Here is a 16078-nt window from a genome sequence, read left to right as displayed (position 1 = left end):
CCCATACATGAGACCCTGGTTGAGAGGGAGGGCTCTATAGAAAGACATTGTCTAAAAAGGACAACACCCTCTACTCTAAGCCATGATCATCTTTATTTTGTAGACAAGAAATAGAGAAAAGTTGGGTGGTGGTGCACATCTTTATCCCAGCACTTGGGAGGCAGAGGAAGGTGGATCTCTATGAGTTCAAGGCCAGCCTGGTCTCAGAGTGAGTTCCAGGACAGCCAGGGCTGTTACCCAGAGAAACCTTGTCTCAAAAAACAAAAAAACAACAACAAATGGATAAAGAAAAGTGCAAAGCAAACTGTCTTGAGTCTGTACAGATATCATTGTTCTACTCTCATCCTCAATGCACAAAAGACATCTTTCAGAATAGTTGAACATATTAGAGCTCCTAACCTCAGAATGGGCATGAAAAGATGAGATTGTGGTCAATGATGTCAGATAGTTCTGGGTTTGAGCTCTCAGCAATTTGCATGACATCCTCTGTGCCTCACTTCATCCAAATATGAAACACTGGTACCTACATTCTGACGGCACTGTAAAAAGTAGATAGCTTGTTGCAGTAACCTGCAGAGCATACAAAGGCCCAGTGCTTCTTGGCTGAGGAATGTGACATCACCCTCCAGGCACTACCCTGAAAGCTCATGTCCTGGGAAGAAGCTGAGCTTGCGTCACACAGCTCAGTTCTGGTACTGAGGCCAAATGGCAAGGAGAATGTGTGTTCCTCCTCTTGCTTTCTTTGCTTTTATTGACTGGGGCACATGGGCTTAGCTTCCCATTGTTCAAAGAGCCGTCGTTGCCATGGTAGCATTTGTAAACATTCTCTCCAGGAATCTTGGGGCAAAGCCCTGCAAGAACTGCTAAAGCTTCCCTGGCTAACTCTGCTACTGCTTCGAAAAGGAATCTACTCATTTAGGTACCGGAGTTTCTTTGGGATGGGGCAGGCCTCAACTGGGGACCTGAAGTGGTTCTATTAATTACCCAGACCCCAAAGAAGTCAGTGGGAGGGACACCTAAGACTGATGTGTCCGTAGATGGGTGAAGTTAAAACCCTTCCTTCTTTCCTTCCTCAAGCCCTCCCTTTTTGGTTTGCTGTTGTTACTTTGGAGATGAGGGAATCTATGTAACCTAGGCTGGCTGCTTTCAAACTTGCTATGTAGCCAAAGGTGGGCTTTGGAAAGACGCCAGCTGCCGCAAGAGGACAACTGAGGTGGAGGGGAGTGGAGCGGAAAATGAAAATATCAAGGCCTAAATGAGCATGAGTCTGTAGTTATCTGTAGTTATTACAGGAATGTTTAAAGGATATGCAGGGCTTCATATATATATATATATATATATATATATATATATATATATATATGGAATTTGATTGCCTTACACAGTGTCCACCATACACTTAGGACCAATGATGCTAAAAAGGGAAACAAAGGGTTGTCTTTCATGAAAGGGGCTTGCAGCAAGAGTGAGATGGCACAGGGCATAAATGTGGTCCCCAGGACTCACGTGGTAGAAAGAGAGAACCAGCTTCTGCAAGTTGCCTTCTGACCTCCCCATGTGTGTTGGAGCACCCATGCCCCCTCCCATTAAGGAGTTGAAAAAAAAGAGGCTTGCAGGAAGAAGGAGCACAATCTGGACCAGATGAAGATGAAAACAGGCCCCTGAAGCCTTTTGTGAATTAATATTTTTGCATTTCTTTTTCCTATCTTATATATCAGCTGGCTCACAACTGCCTGTAACTCTGATTCCAGGCCCGGCAGTGGTGGCACACACCTTTAATCCCAGCACTCAGGAGGCAAAGACAAGTGGATCTCTGTGAGTTTGAGGCTAGTCTGGTCTACAAGAGCTAGTTCCAGGACAACCAGGGCTTTTACACAGACAGAAACCCTGTCTCAAAAAAAAAAAACAAAAAAAAACAAAAAAAAAATCCTCTAGTTCCAGGGGATCCCACCCTCTTCTAGTTTCCACAGTCTCCTGCACATACACAGTACACTTGCATACAATCAGTCAACTGAACTAAATAAACATGTTTAAAAATTAGCATTCTATTTGCCGGGCAGCGGTGTTGCACATCTTTAATCCCAGCACTCGGGATGCAGAGACAGGAGGATCTCTGTGAGTTAGAGGCCAGCCTGATCTACAAAGTGAATTCTGGGACAGCCAAGGCTACCAAAGAAACCCTGTCTCAAAACAATAAAAAAAAACTTAGCATACTTAAATTAGGATAGTTGGTCAAGGAAATACAAAGATGCGGCCATAGTACAGACATACAGAGTTCAGCTTGCTGAGGCTTGTAGGAGTTGGAGGGAACCAGACACAAGTTGTGTAAGACAGCAGCCCAGAGAAGCTAGAAGTTTCTCTAGGCAGCCAGCCAGTCACAGGTATTCCATAGAGGGGGGGGCAGCAAGCAATGTAGTTTTCCTCTCACAGGTCCACATGCTCTTCCTGGCATGTGACCTCCCTAGGACACTAGAGGGCCATTTCATGTGCTCTACTCCCGTCAGCCTTCCAGCAAAGCAGGAGACAGAAGATGTGGAAAGTAGCCAGTGTCTGTCTCAGTCATAGGGTCATGGTAGTTAAATGAAACATGGCACATAAAATATCCCAAAATTGGGAGCTTTTTTTGTAGAAAAATAAAGAGCTCAGTTTGGAAAAACACCTAATGCCACCCCCCTCCCTTTCATTTATAGGTTTGCTGGCAAGGAGGCTGGCATGGGGTTGTACACCTTTAATCAAGCAGGTGGATGGATCTTTGTGTGTCCAAAGCCATTCTGGTCTACACGGGGTACTCCAGGCCAGCAAACGCTACATAATAAGACCCCTTCTCTTACCAACTCCAGCTGGACAGGGAAGGAACCAGCATAGGACCAAACTAGATCCTCTGAATGTGGTTGACAGTTGTATAGCTGGGGCAGACTGAGGGGCCACTGGCAGTGGCACCAGGATTTATCCCTGCTGCTTGTACTGGCTTTTTGGGAACCCATTTCCTACAGATGAATATCTTGCTCAGCCTAAATATAGTAGGGACAGCCTTGGACCTTCCCCAAAGTAAGCCCTCTCTGAGGATTTGATGGGGGGTGGGGTGGGGAGTAGGTGAAGGGAATGGGAGGATGGGAGGGAGTGGGAACTAGGATTGGTATGTAAAATGAAAAAAGATAGTTTTTCTTTTAAAAAATAATAAATTATAAAAGACCCATCTCAAAAAAACTAAATTTTTTTAAATTAAAAAAAAGATTTGCCTGCAAGAAATGATTTACAAGCTAGAAATGATTTCTCAGAAGTGTTTCAAGACTCAAGAGGAAAGATGTAAAAAGGAAAAAACAGAACTCCCGATGGACACACCCCTATTATGTCCACAGTCCTGAGAAAGCTAAGGCTCAGTTATTGTTAACGGTATCAGCAAATGCTGAAGGTATTTGGAAAACTTGAACTGCATTTATGATTTTTTTAAGAAAAACATTTCTGTTCCTTCAAACAGGAACAAAATTTTTTTTTAAATTTTATGTGTATGAGTGTTTTACCTGCATGTGTCTGTGCACCACATGTGTGCCTGATGCCTGCAGAGACCAGAAGAGAACATCAGACCCCTTGGCACTGGAGTTGCAGGCAGTTATGAGCTGCCAGGTGGATGCTGGGAATTGAACAGGGGTCCTCTGGAAGAGCAGCCAGTGCTCTTAACCACTAAGCTATCTCTAGCTCCGTTCACTTATTTTTTTTAAGGCAGGGTGTCACTATGTAGCACAAGATGCCTTGGCCTGTTGATAGGGCAGAACTTAGGTAGGCGGGAAAGAAGTAAATGCTGGGAAGAAGAAGGCAGAGTCAGGGAGCCGCCATGGAGCCACAGGAAATAGACATGCTGAAAGTTTCCTGGTAGGCTACGACCTCGTGGTGATATACAGATTAACAGAGATGGGTTAAATTAAGATGAAAGAGTTAGTCAATAAAAGCTAGAGCTAGCTGGGTGGTGGTGGTGCATGCCTTTAATCCCAGCACTCGGGAAGCAGAGGCAGGCAGATCTCTGTTTTCTGTGAGTTCAAGGCCAGCCTGGTCTACAAGAGCTAGTTCCAGGACAGGCACTAAAGCTACAGAGAAACCCTGTCTCGAAAAAAAAAAAAAGCAAGTTAATGGGTCAAGCAGTGATTTAATTAATGCAGTTTCTGTGTGATTATTTGGGTTCTGGGCAGCCAGGAACCAACAAGAGGCCTCCTGCAACACTTGCGGCACTCTTCCTATCTCCCAAAAATTAAGATGAAAGATATTTGTCACTATTCCCAGCTTCAAATCTCAGAACATAAACCAGAGTCATCCCAAATGGTTCAAGAGCCCCACTGAATCCAGACAGAAAGGAGAATACTCATCATCTTGACCTCCATTTAACATTTTTGAAAGGGTTAACCAAAGCTAATTAAGCACAAGTGACATAACATGTTCGGGAAAGAAATGGTAAAAATAATAGTTTCCTTGAGATAATATATGCCTGGGATCTTTGAGAATTATATACCTGGAAAATTCAAGATGAAAACACTCTTCTGCTGGCTTGCCTCTTGGTTCATTACGTGTGCTTGCACGTGTGTGTGTGTGTGTGTGTGTGTGTGAGAGAGAGAGAGAGAGAGAGAGAGAGAGAGAGAGAGAGAGAGAGAAAGTATATGTATGTGTGTGTGTTGTGTGTTGCTAGAGATGGACCCCAAGGCTTCTCAAGGTTAGATAAATGGCCTACTACTGGAATACACTTTTATTCCCTCAACTCACAACTTTTTAAAAAAGTCATGCTGGGGCTGGAGAGATGGTTCAGTGGTTAAGAGCATGTACTGAGCTTCCAGAGGTCCCAAGTTTGGTTCCCAGCACCTACATCAGGTGACTTACATCCCCTCATAACCGCAGCTCCAGGGCAATTTAGTCTTCCTTTGGCATCTCCAGGCACCCATATTCACATGCACAAGCAAACCCACACACAGATTTAAAAATGAAATTTGGAGGCTGGAGAGATGGCTCAGTGATTAAGAGAACGGGCTGCTCTTCCAGAGGTCCTGAGTTCAATTCCTAGCCCCCACATGGTGGCTCACAGCCATCTCATAACTGTCATGAGATCCAATGCCCTCTTTGTGATGTGCAGATGTACATGCAGACAAGAACATGCACACATAAAATAAATAAGTCTTTAAGAAATGAAATTCGAATTTTAAACTAGGCTCGACCCCTTATCTGTTCAAAGCATGAACTGAGGCATTTAGAGTCAGTATTTGGAGTTATGGTCCAAGTAAGCTAGGAATTCCTCTGTTGCATTTCGATTTAAGTTCTCTCAGTTTGCAGCATGGAAAATCCTTGGTTTTCAGGCAAGGTCCATCTCAGCAAGCAGATAAAAAGGGTCGGTAGTAAAAGGTCTGACTAGCACCCTTCACCCCTAGTCTCTTCTCAAGAGGCAGCAGGTGTGGCCTGAGTATTTTGAACTTCCAATGGACAGGGTGGAGGAATTGGAGACATGACTCTGTTTTATGGCCCTTGTTGCTCTTATAGAAGACTTGGGTTGAAGTCCCAGCATCCACATGATGGCATGCGACTGTCAGTAACTCCAGTTACAGGGAATTCAATGTTCTCTTCTAAGCTCTGCAGGCATCAGGCATACACTTGCTGCAAGATATGCACACAAGCAAAACATTCATGCACATAAATATTTTTTTTTAATCTAGGCAAAATAAAATGGATAACAGAAAAAGACTCCCACCCCAGAGGGGTAAGACTGTGGAGAACACTAGCGCAGCCAAGGCAAAGAAACCGGATGCTCCAGAGCCCAAGAGTGCTACAGAGCCAAAAGACAGCAAGACTGTGGCGGACCCAAAGAAGACTGTAACAGATCAGAAAGAGAAAAAGACTGTGACCATCGTCACAGATCCGAAGGACAGAAAGAGTGTGTCTGAGCCAAAAGAAAAGAAGACTGTGACGATCTCAGATCCCAAGGACAAGAAGCCAGAGACGAAAGACAAAAGGATGGTGACATTTGTGACAGACGTAAAAGACAAGAGAATTGTGACAGACACGAGAGAAAACAAGATTATGTCAATAGAGATGAAAGAAAAGGTGGTTGTGCCCGTAGTGCCAGAAGCCAAAGAAAAGAAAATTGTGCCACCAGTAGAACCAAAGGAAAAGGTGGCTGTGCCAGCTGCGCCAGTTGCACCGGCTGCGCCAGCTTCTCCAGCTGCTCCAACTGCGCCAGCTGCGCCAGTTGTACCAGTCGTGCCAGTCGTGCCAGCTGTGCTACTTGTCCCAGAATTTAAAGAGAAGATCTTCATGCCAGAGATGAGACAGAAGAAAGACATGCCACCTCTGCTTGAGGTAAAGGGATTCAAGTCTCTGCGAATACAAGAGATAAAAGACAAGAAGGCTGAACCCGAGGTAAAAGAGAAGGCACCCGAGACAGAAACAAAAGAGAAGAAAGTTGTGCCAGAAGTCAAAGAGAAAAAGCCTGTGGTAGAGGAAAAAAAAGACGATGGGACAGGTGAGGTAGCTCGGACTATAGTTGAAGGTGTTCTGGCTGCCGCTGTTCAATTTGTGGAAGGTAAGTTTCTGGTTTATTTGTCTAAAGAATTGTCTCGTTGCTGTAAGAGCACACTACCAGGCAACTAATACACCTCTACCTTGTTTGCAGAAGCCAGAAACCCCATCAAGAACATTAAGTGGCTCACTCATGGAGAATTCACAGCAGAAAAGGGTCGGAAACAAATTGAGAAGTTTGTTTCGGTAAGTGACTTTGGTCACTCCAGTTTGGTACCCCAGGGTGTGAGCAACAACAAAAAAGTCCTCCATTGATCAAAAGTTTGAGGTCATGAAAACAAAAGGGGTGGCATCAAAGACACCTAGAATAAGTAAACATAATTTTCCTGTGAGTTCCAAAGTCAAGATTGGAAAGTTTTGCTTACTTGTCTTATGTTTTTAATAGAAGCATTGTAACCCTTCAGTCACTGCTCTTTTCTTTTAAAAAGAAAAACATCTTTGTATTGTATGTGTACGAGTGGTTTTGCCCCGACTTGTATGTGTGTGCACCATGTGTACGCTTGGTGCCTGTGGAGGTTGGAAGAGAGTGTCAGATGCCCCAGAACTGGAGTGGGAGGTGGCTGGGAGTTACTGTAGATGCGGAGGGTTGAAGCCAGGTTCTCTGAAAAGAGTAGCCAACATTCTTAGTAAGCCATTTCTCCAGTCCTATTTTAATTTTTTGAAACAGGCTCTCACTATGAAGCTCAAGCTGGCTTGGGATTTGCTATGTAGATTAGGCTGACCTCAAACACATAAGAGATCCATCTGCCCCTGCCTCTTGAATGCTGGGCTTAAAAAGGGTGCACCACCTCCCCAGTCAGTAAGCATTCTTAGCCACTGAACTATCTCTCCAGCCCCAAGGTAGGATGATCTTTGAAAGAGAAAAGTGCAACCACATTGCTATGCATTTGTATCGTCCTAATTGTACATTTCCCAAAGATATGCTATTTCAACATAAGCACTTTGTGCTGACATAGTCAATGGGGGCAAGCTGGCCTAAGGAGAGAGAAGTATCTCTAGGTATAGTGGGACAGGATTGTAACCCCAGCCCTGGGGGCGTGGGGGGGTGAAGGTGAGAGGATTGGGAGTTTAAAGTCATTTTCAACTACCATTCCAGGCCAGTCTGAGTTACATGAGTCTCTGTCTCCAAAAGGTGAGGAAGGCTGGAGAGATATTTCAGTCAGGAATATGCCTGCAGTGTAAGCACGAAGACCTGAGTTCAGTTCCTAGCAGCCACTTAAAAAGCCATGCGTGATGCTGTGTACTTGTAATCCAAGTGCCAGGAAGGCAGAGACAGGCAAATGCTTGCCTAGGACTGACCAGTGAGAAGCCATTTCTCAAAAAAAAAAAAAGAAAGAAAAGAAAAAGAAAAGGTACAAATTGGAAAGATCCTAAGAAATAACAAAAGGTTAACCATTATTTCCACATACGCATACGCATATAAACAACATCCTACTCATTCATGTCTTTGGCCCTTTGTAATGCGCATATATTGAATAACTATTCATGCGGGTCCTTTCCTACTGTGGCTCACATCTCTCCACTCCTCTCAGATCCTGGTACCACTACTCCATTTTAACCTTTGTTGGTGCTCACCAGACCCTGGGCAGTGGCCTCCTCTCTATACTCCATTGCCCTGAACCTCACTTCTGCGGACCACCCCATACTGTGAAGCCAAGCCTACTTTCCTTAAGCTTGGCTTCAAACCTACAAACTCGGCTCTGAAACCGTCAGTAGCCTGTTACTTTTTACTAATGGCCAAAAGAAAGGGAAAATGTCTCACTGTGCCACTTATGATTTCCCACAGTCTAAACCAGGCAGTGATGGTACAAGCCTTTAATCCCAGCACTCAGGAGGCAGAGGCAGGCAGATCTCTGTGAGTTCGAGGCCAGCCTGTCCATAGAGTGAGCTGCAGAACAGCCAAAGCTACATAGGGAAACCCTGTCTCGAAAAACAAGCAAACAAAACAAAATTTCCCACAGCCTGGATTAAAAATCAGATATGACTTAATTTCTTCATGTGTATGGTATATGTTGCCTATGAATATGCATTTTATGGGAATGCATGTGTGAGCACGCGTGTGTGTGGCTCCTGTCACTCTTCCACCTTATTTTTGAGGAAGGATCTCTCAATGAGTCAATCCCACAGCTTGCCCTATGCAGCTTCCTGTCTTTGCCTTCTAAAGCTGAAATTACAGCTGCACCACCATTACCCAGCCATATGGGTTTCTGGAGAGCCAAACTTCAGGGCACTTCCTTGTGTACCTGTCTCTCCATCCCATTGCATTTTGGGGGGTGGAAAGGCACAGGATTTCCTGAAGCCCAAGCTGGCCTGGAACTCATCGGATGTCTAAGAGTGACTTTGAACTTCGGAGCTTCCTGCCTCTACCTCCCGCAAGCTGGTATGACAGGTGTGCTCCACCACATCTGGCCTATGCAGTGCTGGGGACAAGCCAAGGGCTTTGTGCATGCAAACATGAGCACTCTGACAACTTAGCTACACCCTCAGCCCCCAATCAGATGAGACCTGCCACCCTCACGTCTTTTCTTACCGGACTATCTAGTGAGACCCTGTCTCAGAGAGTGTAGAAGACCCATGCTGGGGATCAGACCCCAAGGCCTTCCACACAGGAGGCAAACACTCTTCTACTGAGCTGCACCACCCCCCTCCCAGTCCCCCATTTGAGGTAGATAACCCAACTGCCTGACCTTCTTTTACTTTTTTGTTGTGTGCGGGGGAAGGTGGGGGGGGTCACACACCTACCACAGTGCACACATAGAGAGGTCAGAGGACAGCCCTATGGAGTTAGCTGGGACCTTTATGGGGATCCTGGGGTTTGAACTCAAGTCCTCAGGCTTGCATAGCAAGTGCCTTCAAAGAAAAATCTCCCCCAGAACGCGGCCCTTCTTTTCTAAGCCACGTTTCACAACAAAGGAAGTAAGTCCAATTTGACAGGTGCTTGAAATGGGCTTCGTTACCCTAGAGGCCTCCTGGGGTAAACAGAACACCTATTCCAATCACTGATTAGTCTCCAATTTAGCCACACACTTGCCTCCCAAGTGAGAATGTCAAGTGTGATGTGTACATCCACACCTTAACCCTTGCCCCATTCTGCTTCTGCCACCGCCCAAAGCTCATCTCAAATGTTTCGCATTTCCGAATTATTCTGTCTCTCTCCTGTGGGAATAACTCAGAGTGGGTCCTAGTTCGAAACAAACTGAACAAGGTCAAGATTTCAGAATCTGTAACCCTGTTACGTACTGCCTTTGTTGAGCTGATCCTGCTGTTCTCTCTCTGTGAGCTTTCTCTTTTTTCTGTGAAACAGACGTGGGAGTTTCAAAATCGCTGGGTGTACTATGCAGATTTTATAGAGAGGAAAGACTTAATTCACTCCTTCCACTATATCTACCGTGTGCGCTGGAGTGCCCCTACTGCCGTGAGACCCCTAGCAAGAGTCAGTGCTAACGCCTATTTCACCATCAAGTTCAACAAGAGCAAACCTCCGGTAAGCTCTGCTTTTTGCATCCTGGTCCCTTCAGTGAGGATTCAGCAATGATGACATCTTTGGTCATGGGTATCATCGACTCCCCTGCCTACTGCAAAACACTGGGCTTTTGTGGGGACAGGTTGTGATCTTTAACTACTTAAATAGCCAAGGATGGCCCTGAAATCCTGATCCTCCTGCCTCAGCCTCCCCCGTGCTGAGATTCCAGGCGTGTGCTACCAGTGCTCACTCTAACAAATTCAAGCCATTTGTTTGTTTATTTATTTATGTGGTGCTGAGGATGGAACCCTGGGTCTTGCATGTGCTAGGCAGTTACTCTGTCCTTTAGCTGTATCTCCAACACATAAAACTTAATTGTAGCATGAATAATAAAAACCTAGAGACAGATATTAGGGTTCAACCTGAAGATCGGAAAAACAAAGCAGTCAAGGCACTAGAGAGCTCTGACCTCAGTGAAACCTTCGGACTGAGAGAGAGAGAGTTCTTGTCTCATCCCACCTCATATTCCTTTCTACTGCTCGGAATAAAGGCGTGCATCACCACCATCCAGCCCCTATGGCTAACTAGTGTGGCTGATGGGATTGAAAGTGTGTGCCACCACTGCCTGGCCTGTATGGCTGACTAGTGTGGCTTCTTTGCACTGACCTTCAGGCCAGCTTTATTTATTAAAACACAAATAATATGCCACTCTACTTAGCAGTCACGTTTCTGCCCTCATTTTACTTGGCCCATCCGCAGCACCTATCACGCTGACTACTGTCCTCCACACTTTGCATCTGGTTTCTAGTACGCTCTCCTGGCGTGCCTTGTCCCGCACTCACCATTCCTTTGCGGCATGGACTGGTGTCTGCCTCACACGGTCAACTTCATGTTACAATGTCCCAATGCCCAGACCCATTCTCTGTACTTAGCTTCGTTATTTTATCCAGTCATATGGCTTTAACCACCATCCAGAGCTCGGTACGTGGATGCCTGCCTATAGCCGCCCCACCCACTCAGGAGGCTGAAATGGGAGAATCATTTGAATCCGCATACCAACCTGAGCAACAGCAAGAGGTACATTTCAAAATCAAACAAAACCTCAAGCTGGGTACAGTGATGCACTTTGCTCTCAGCACTCAGGAGGTTAAGAATCACTTGAACGCAGTTTATGGCAGTTACGTGCGCTTGCTGTTCTTGCTGAGTTTGGTTCCCAGGACCCAAGACACAGGGCTCATAATTACTCCAGCTCCAAAGGATCTAGCTTCTGGATACTCATAAGCACATATCCCCCAACAAACACACACACACACACACACACACACACACAATTTAAAAATAAAATCCAGGGCTGGCTCAGTGGTTAAAAGCTCTGGCTGCTCTTGCATAGGACCTGGGTTAGATTCCTAGCATCCACAAGGCAGCTCATAGTCATCTGTAACTACAGTCCAAGAGACCCTGAAACCCTCTTTGGTTCCAGGTACATGTGTGGTGCACACACATACATGCAGGCAAAACACTCATAAAATAATAAAAATAAGAACCTTGAAAATGTTTATTACCCCCCAAAAAAAAACACTTTTTGAGAATTTTTATACCCAACTTTGGTGACACACTGTGATTCCTTCATCTCAAAAAAAAAAAAAAAAAGTGAATCAAGCCAGGCAGTGGTGGCGCATGCCTTTAATCCCAGCACTCGGGAGACAAAGGCAGGCAGATCTGTGAGTTCGAGACCAGCCTGGTCTACAAGAGCTAGTTCCAGGATAGGCTCCAAAGCTACAGAGAAACACTGTCTTGAAAAACAAAAAACAAAACAAAGTGACTCAATAAGAAAAATTAATGTCACTAGATCTTATGATTTCCAAATCTCTAGCATATTTTGAGATTTAATGCACCTTTCACTTATTATTTTTAAAATTAGTTTTGTTTCTGTGATTCTGGAGGTTGGACCTAGGGCCTTTGGACGCTAAACAAGTGCTTTAGCCCTGAGCCGTCTCCCTAGCCTTAAAATTGAATGTTTGATTTCGCCCCACAACTGACCCACTTCAAGTCTTTGCATCTGAGCTGATGGCTGATTCCTCGGCATCTTCCTTGACTCTTCTCTTTCCATCATGTCCTTCCCTTCACCCATCAAGAAAGTATGGACAGTATTCCACATCTCCTGTCTCTCTCCCTCTGTCCCCAGGATTATTTCAATAGCTTAACTGTTCTCTCTCCTGTCATTGCCCACATGCAGTAGCCCTTTAAAGCGAATTTCTGTCACTCCTGTGTTTAAAGATTTATTTTTATTAATTGTGTGTGTTCATATGAGTGCATCTAACATACAGAGGCCAAGAAAGGGCTTCAGATCCCCTGGATCTGGAGTTTCAGGCAGTTTTAAGTTGCCTACTATGGGTCCTCTGAAGGAGAGCTGTTAACTGTTGAGCCATTTCTCCAGCCTCAGGTCCTTTGTTTAAAATGTCCCCGCAATAGTGCTGAACTTTGAAGTACATGGAAATTACTTGAGGATCTTATTAAATAAAGATTCAGATTCAGAGGGTCTTATTTTGGAGACAGGGTTTCTCTGTGTGGCTCTGGCTGTCCTACTCACTTTGTAGCCCGGGCTGGCCACCAGAGATCCACAGACCTCTGGCTGCCTCCTAAGTGCTGGGGTTAAGGCATAGGCTACCAGCACCCAGCTGAGATAATACATTCTCAGCAAACTCCTAGGTAATTCTGATAGCACACACCTAGAGACTGTATCTGAATAACAATGAGCTATGACTATATCTAATATACATATTATAAATATACTATTTCTGCTTTCTCATTGCCGCTTTCCCTCTATTCTGTTTCTACCACTCCAACCTTGCTATTCTTCCAATAAACCTGATAGAGACATCCACCATTCCTTCTAACTAGAACATTTTCTTCCCAAACAATGCATTGCCTGTTCCCTCTTCTCTCTACTTCTTTCCCCTTCCCCTTCCTTCCTTCCTTTTTTTCTATCTTATGTGTCAGGATTTCATATAGTCCAGGTTGGCTTCCAACCTGCCTCTCCCTCCCAAGTGCTGGGATGACAGGCACGGGTCACCATGTTCAATTTATGAGGCACTGGCTTCAGGCATGCTAGAGAAGTATTCTACCAACTGAGCTATATCCCCAAACACTCCCGCTTTTTGAGACAGGGTCTTGCTATAAAAGCCCTGGCTGACACTGAACTCACTTGGTAGACCAGGCTGGCCTCAAACTTGTGACAATCCTCTACCTCCTGAGTACTGGGATTCAGACAGGTGCCATCACACCTAGCTTCTTTTTTAGCCAGGGTCTTACTTACTATTGTAACTATTGGTCCTCATTCCTCGGTGTGTATGTATGTACCACCAGTACAGGTAACACAGCAAAACCACTGCTTCAAAATGAGAATGTTTTAACTTGTTCATCTATGTTATTTCCTTCTTGTTTGTTCCATTCCTAAGAGGTAGAGAGCCACAGCTGACTAAAATGCACTATGTAAAGAAGACAACAGAACTAAACTTCGATATTAAAAAACCATTTCAAGCCGGGCGGTGGTGGCGCACGCCTTTAATCCCAGCACTCAGGAGGCAGAGGCAGGCGGATCTCCGTGAGTTCGAGACCAGCCTGGTCTACAAGAGCTAGTTCTAGGACAGGCTCCAAAGCTACAGAGAAACCCTGTCTCGGAAAAAAAAAAACCATTTCAATCCCCCCCCTTGCCAAAAGAAATTAATAAAGAAGGCAAAAGACTGAGTCATGCTCTTGTTGAGGGACACTTGCCTCTGGCGACTGTCTCCAATCTTGTGGTGTAGCTTAAGGTACCTGTGACCAAAAAAAAAAGTCTTTAGCAGAATAGCCTTTAAATGACAAAAGAACTACCAGCTAATAAGTTCCCACTTATGGGTCCTGAAAATGCAAATATATACTTCTGGATAAGGGGAGAGGGGGAGGATTGAGCGTTGGCATGCTTGGTCCAGACTTACAGTTGTCCCTCTCTCTCAGGATATGCCTGTTGATGTCTCCTATATCTTTGAGAATTCAGAACTACTTCAAAGGTAATTAAAATTTGGAGACTTGTTCTAAACAGGTGAGGTAAAGGCTGTCACATTCTAGGAATCCCATAGGCCCACACCCACAGATAATTCATGCAGAGCTCACCTCATCTTTGACCACTTTCCCTACAGGACTGGCTGAAAGGATGATTCTGGCAGCAGTCTAGAAAACTGTTTTTCTTAGTGTTTTTTTTTCAGTAATTAGAAACTTATGAATTAGTTGATAGAACAGGGTAATGCAAAGTGAGTCATATCTGTTATTTCTACAGAAACATCAAAGCTTGAAAGTGTGTGTGTGTGAGTGCGTGTGTGCGTGTGTTTTCTGGGTATCAAGCCCAGAACCTTGCATACATGAGGCAGGGAACCTACCACTGAGCTACGGCCCTAGCCCTCTTCAGGAAAACTTGACAATTATACTGAATTTACTATGGGTAAATGCCCCTTTTAGGCATTATAATGTATGTCTATAACCTCAGCACTTGAGAGGCTGAGGCAGGAGGACTGCTGTAAGTTTCAGGCTTGACTGGACTATAGAGTAAAATTATGTTTCAGGACTTCCGCTCCCAATAAAGAACCACATGAAACTCACAATGAATTTGCTCAAGTGTAGCAACCCATGTTACTTCATGGCAGCCCTCCAAAAGACTTTATACCTAGGCTTAAAGAACAGTAAGGAATCCAGTAGAAACCAGTCAGAACCCTGTTCACTGGGAATGTAAGGAGGGAATTCCTGTCTCAATGTTTTGATTATAAAAGCTTTGTGTATGCATGTTTTTCCCCTTCCTCTATAGACCAGGAAAGATCCGATTTCGAGAACAATGGCTGAGAGACATTACTGAGACCAAACATATTTTGTTGGAGTCTATTCCTTTCAAAGTTGTCTGATTCTTGTGTTATGTCTGAGGACTCTTAATGATACATTAAAATATGAAACAGCACATCAAACCACATAATATTTATTGAATAATAAACTTGTGGTACACAACCCAACTGCATTTTTGCTTTTATTTGTTATCCATTCTGTAATAAGTTGTTTTCTGTTTTTGAAAAGGTTTTTGTCAACACTATATCATGATTTTGGAGTTTGGCAAGCACAGAGTTGCATTTCCAACAATGCTCAAGTTCACCCATTGGCCCTTAGCTGTTTGGTCCTTCTCTGTGCCTGCCTCCCGGCTTGATACACATTTTTATGGGTATGCTGGGTAACAAAACGGCAACACTTCTGAGCTCATACTACCCAGTCTGAAGGGTTTGCTTACTCACAGACCTCTTCTACTGTAAGGTGAGCCTCACTGCCAAATACTGAAACCGAATGTTTTGGCTTCTAGAACACATCACATGCTTATTAGTACAATGAACTAGAGAGGGATTAGCGCCCTTATTCTTTTCTGGTCTTGTTTCTACCTTCACACTGGGTCATCATGTATTCCTACCTTCCTTATGAGACTCCTAAGCTTGGTCACACAATTTTAAAATGTCCAAGACAAATTTACACTATACTTTGAGTGACAAAGACATACAAGGAACACAGAATACTTGTAACAAACAAGACATGTGGTAGGACTGAGCAAGTCTTCTATTTTTTTAACTATTATCTTTGTACAACAATTTAAAAAGGAGAGAAAACCCTGTGAACAACAGGTGAAGAGGTAAGAAACTAGGTAAGTCTCTTTACAGAACAAAATGAAGTATTTAAATTACAATCATTCTACATAGATTTTAAATGGGCCTAAAGAACTTGAACAATACAGCTAGAACCCTAGCCACCATCTTGTTCACTGGGAGTGTAGCAAAAAGAAGTCCTAACTCAATGTTTGTTCAATTACAAATGTGTGTGTGCGCATGTGTGTGCACGTGTGTGTGCATGTGTGTACGTGCATGTGTGTGCGCACGTGTGTACGTGCATGCGTGCGCATGTGTGTGCACGTGTGCGTGTGCGTGCACGTGTGTATGCGCGTGTGTGTGCATATGTGTGTAAACCAGGAAGATTTGCCTTTGCAAACAGTGGCTGGCTTAGAGC

The 16078-nt window shown here is 44.4% G+C and overlaps 1 protein-coding gene across 1 annotated transcript; it reads left to right on the top strand.

Annotated features, from left to right (window-relative positions):
• Positions 1-832: 832 nt before the first annotated feature.
• LOC121444728 (A-kinase anchor protein 14-like) lies at positions 833-14943 on the top strand. The gene is made up of 6 exons (XM_041646631.1): positions 833-919; positions 5688-6553; positions 6644-6735; positions 9854-10033; positions 14009-14061; positions 14850-14943. The coding sequence occupies exons 2-6, from the start codon at positions 5698-5700 to the stop codon at positions 14941-14943; spliced, it is 1275 nt and encodes a 424-aa protein (XP_041502565.1). The 5' UTR covers positions 833-919; positions 5688-5697.
• The last annotated feature ends 1135 nt before the right edge of the window (positions 14944-16078 follow it).

The sequence above is a fragment of the Microtus oregoni genome, unplaced genomic scaffold, assembly GCF_018167655.1.
Source record: "Microtus oregoni isolate MIOR12 unplaced genomic scaffold, Mior012 000138F_ref0000102, whole genome shotgun sequence".
NCBI lineage: Eukaryota > Metazoa > Chordata > Mammalia > Rodentia > Cricetidae > Microtus > Microtus oregoni.
This window is presented reverse-complemented; position numbering and strand designations above follow the sequence as displayed.

What these genes read in the sequence shown, in the direction of transcription:
- LOC121444728 (XM_041646631.1), top strand. Translation starts at nt 5,698, where the DNA reads ATGGATAACAGAAAAAGACTCCCACCCCAGAGGGGTAAGACTGTGGAG. An exon ending in AAATTGAGAAGTTTGTTTCG is followed by an intron (nt 6,736 to 9,853) that starts GTAAGTGACTTT and finishes TCTGTGAAACAG; the next exon opens with ACGTGGGAGTTTCAAAATCG. An exon ending in AATTCAGAACTACTTCAAAG is followed by an intron (nt 14,062 to 14,849) that starts GTAATTAAAATT and finishes CTTCCTCTATAG; the next exon opens with ACCAGGAAAGATCCGATTTC.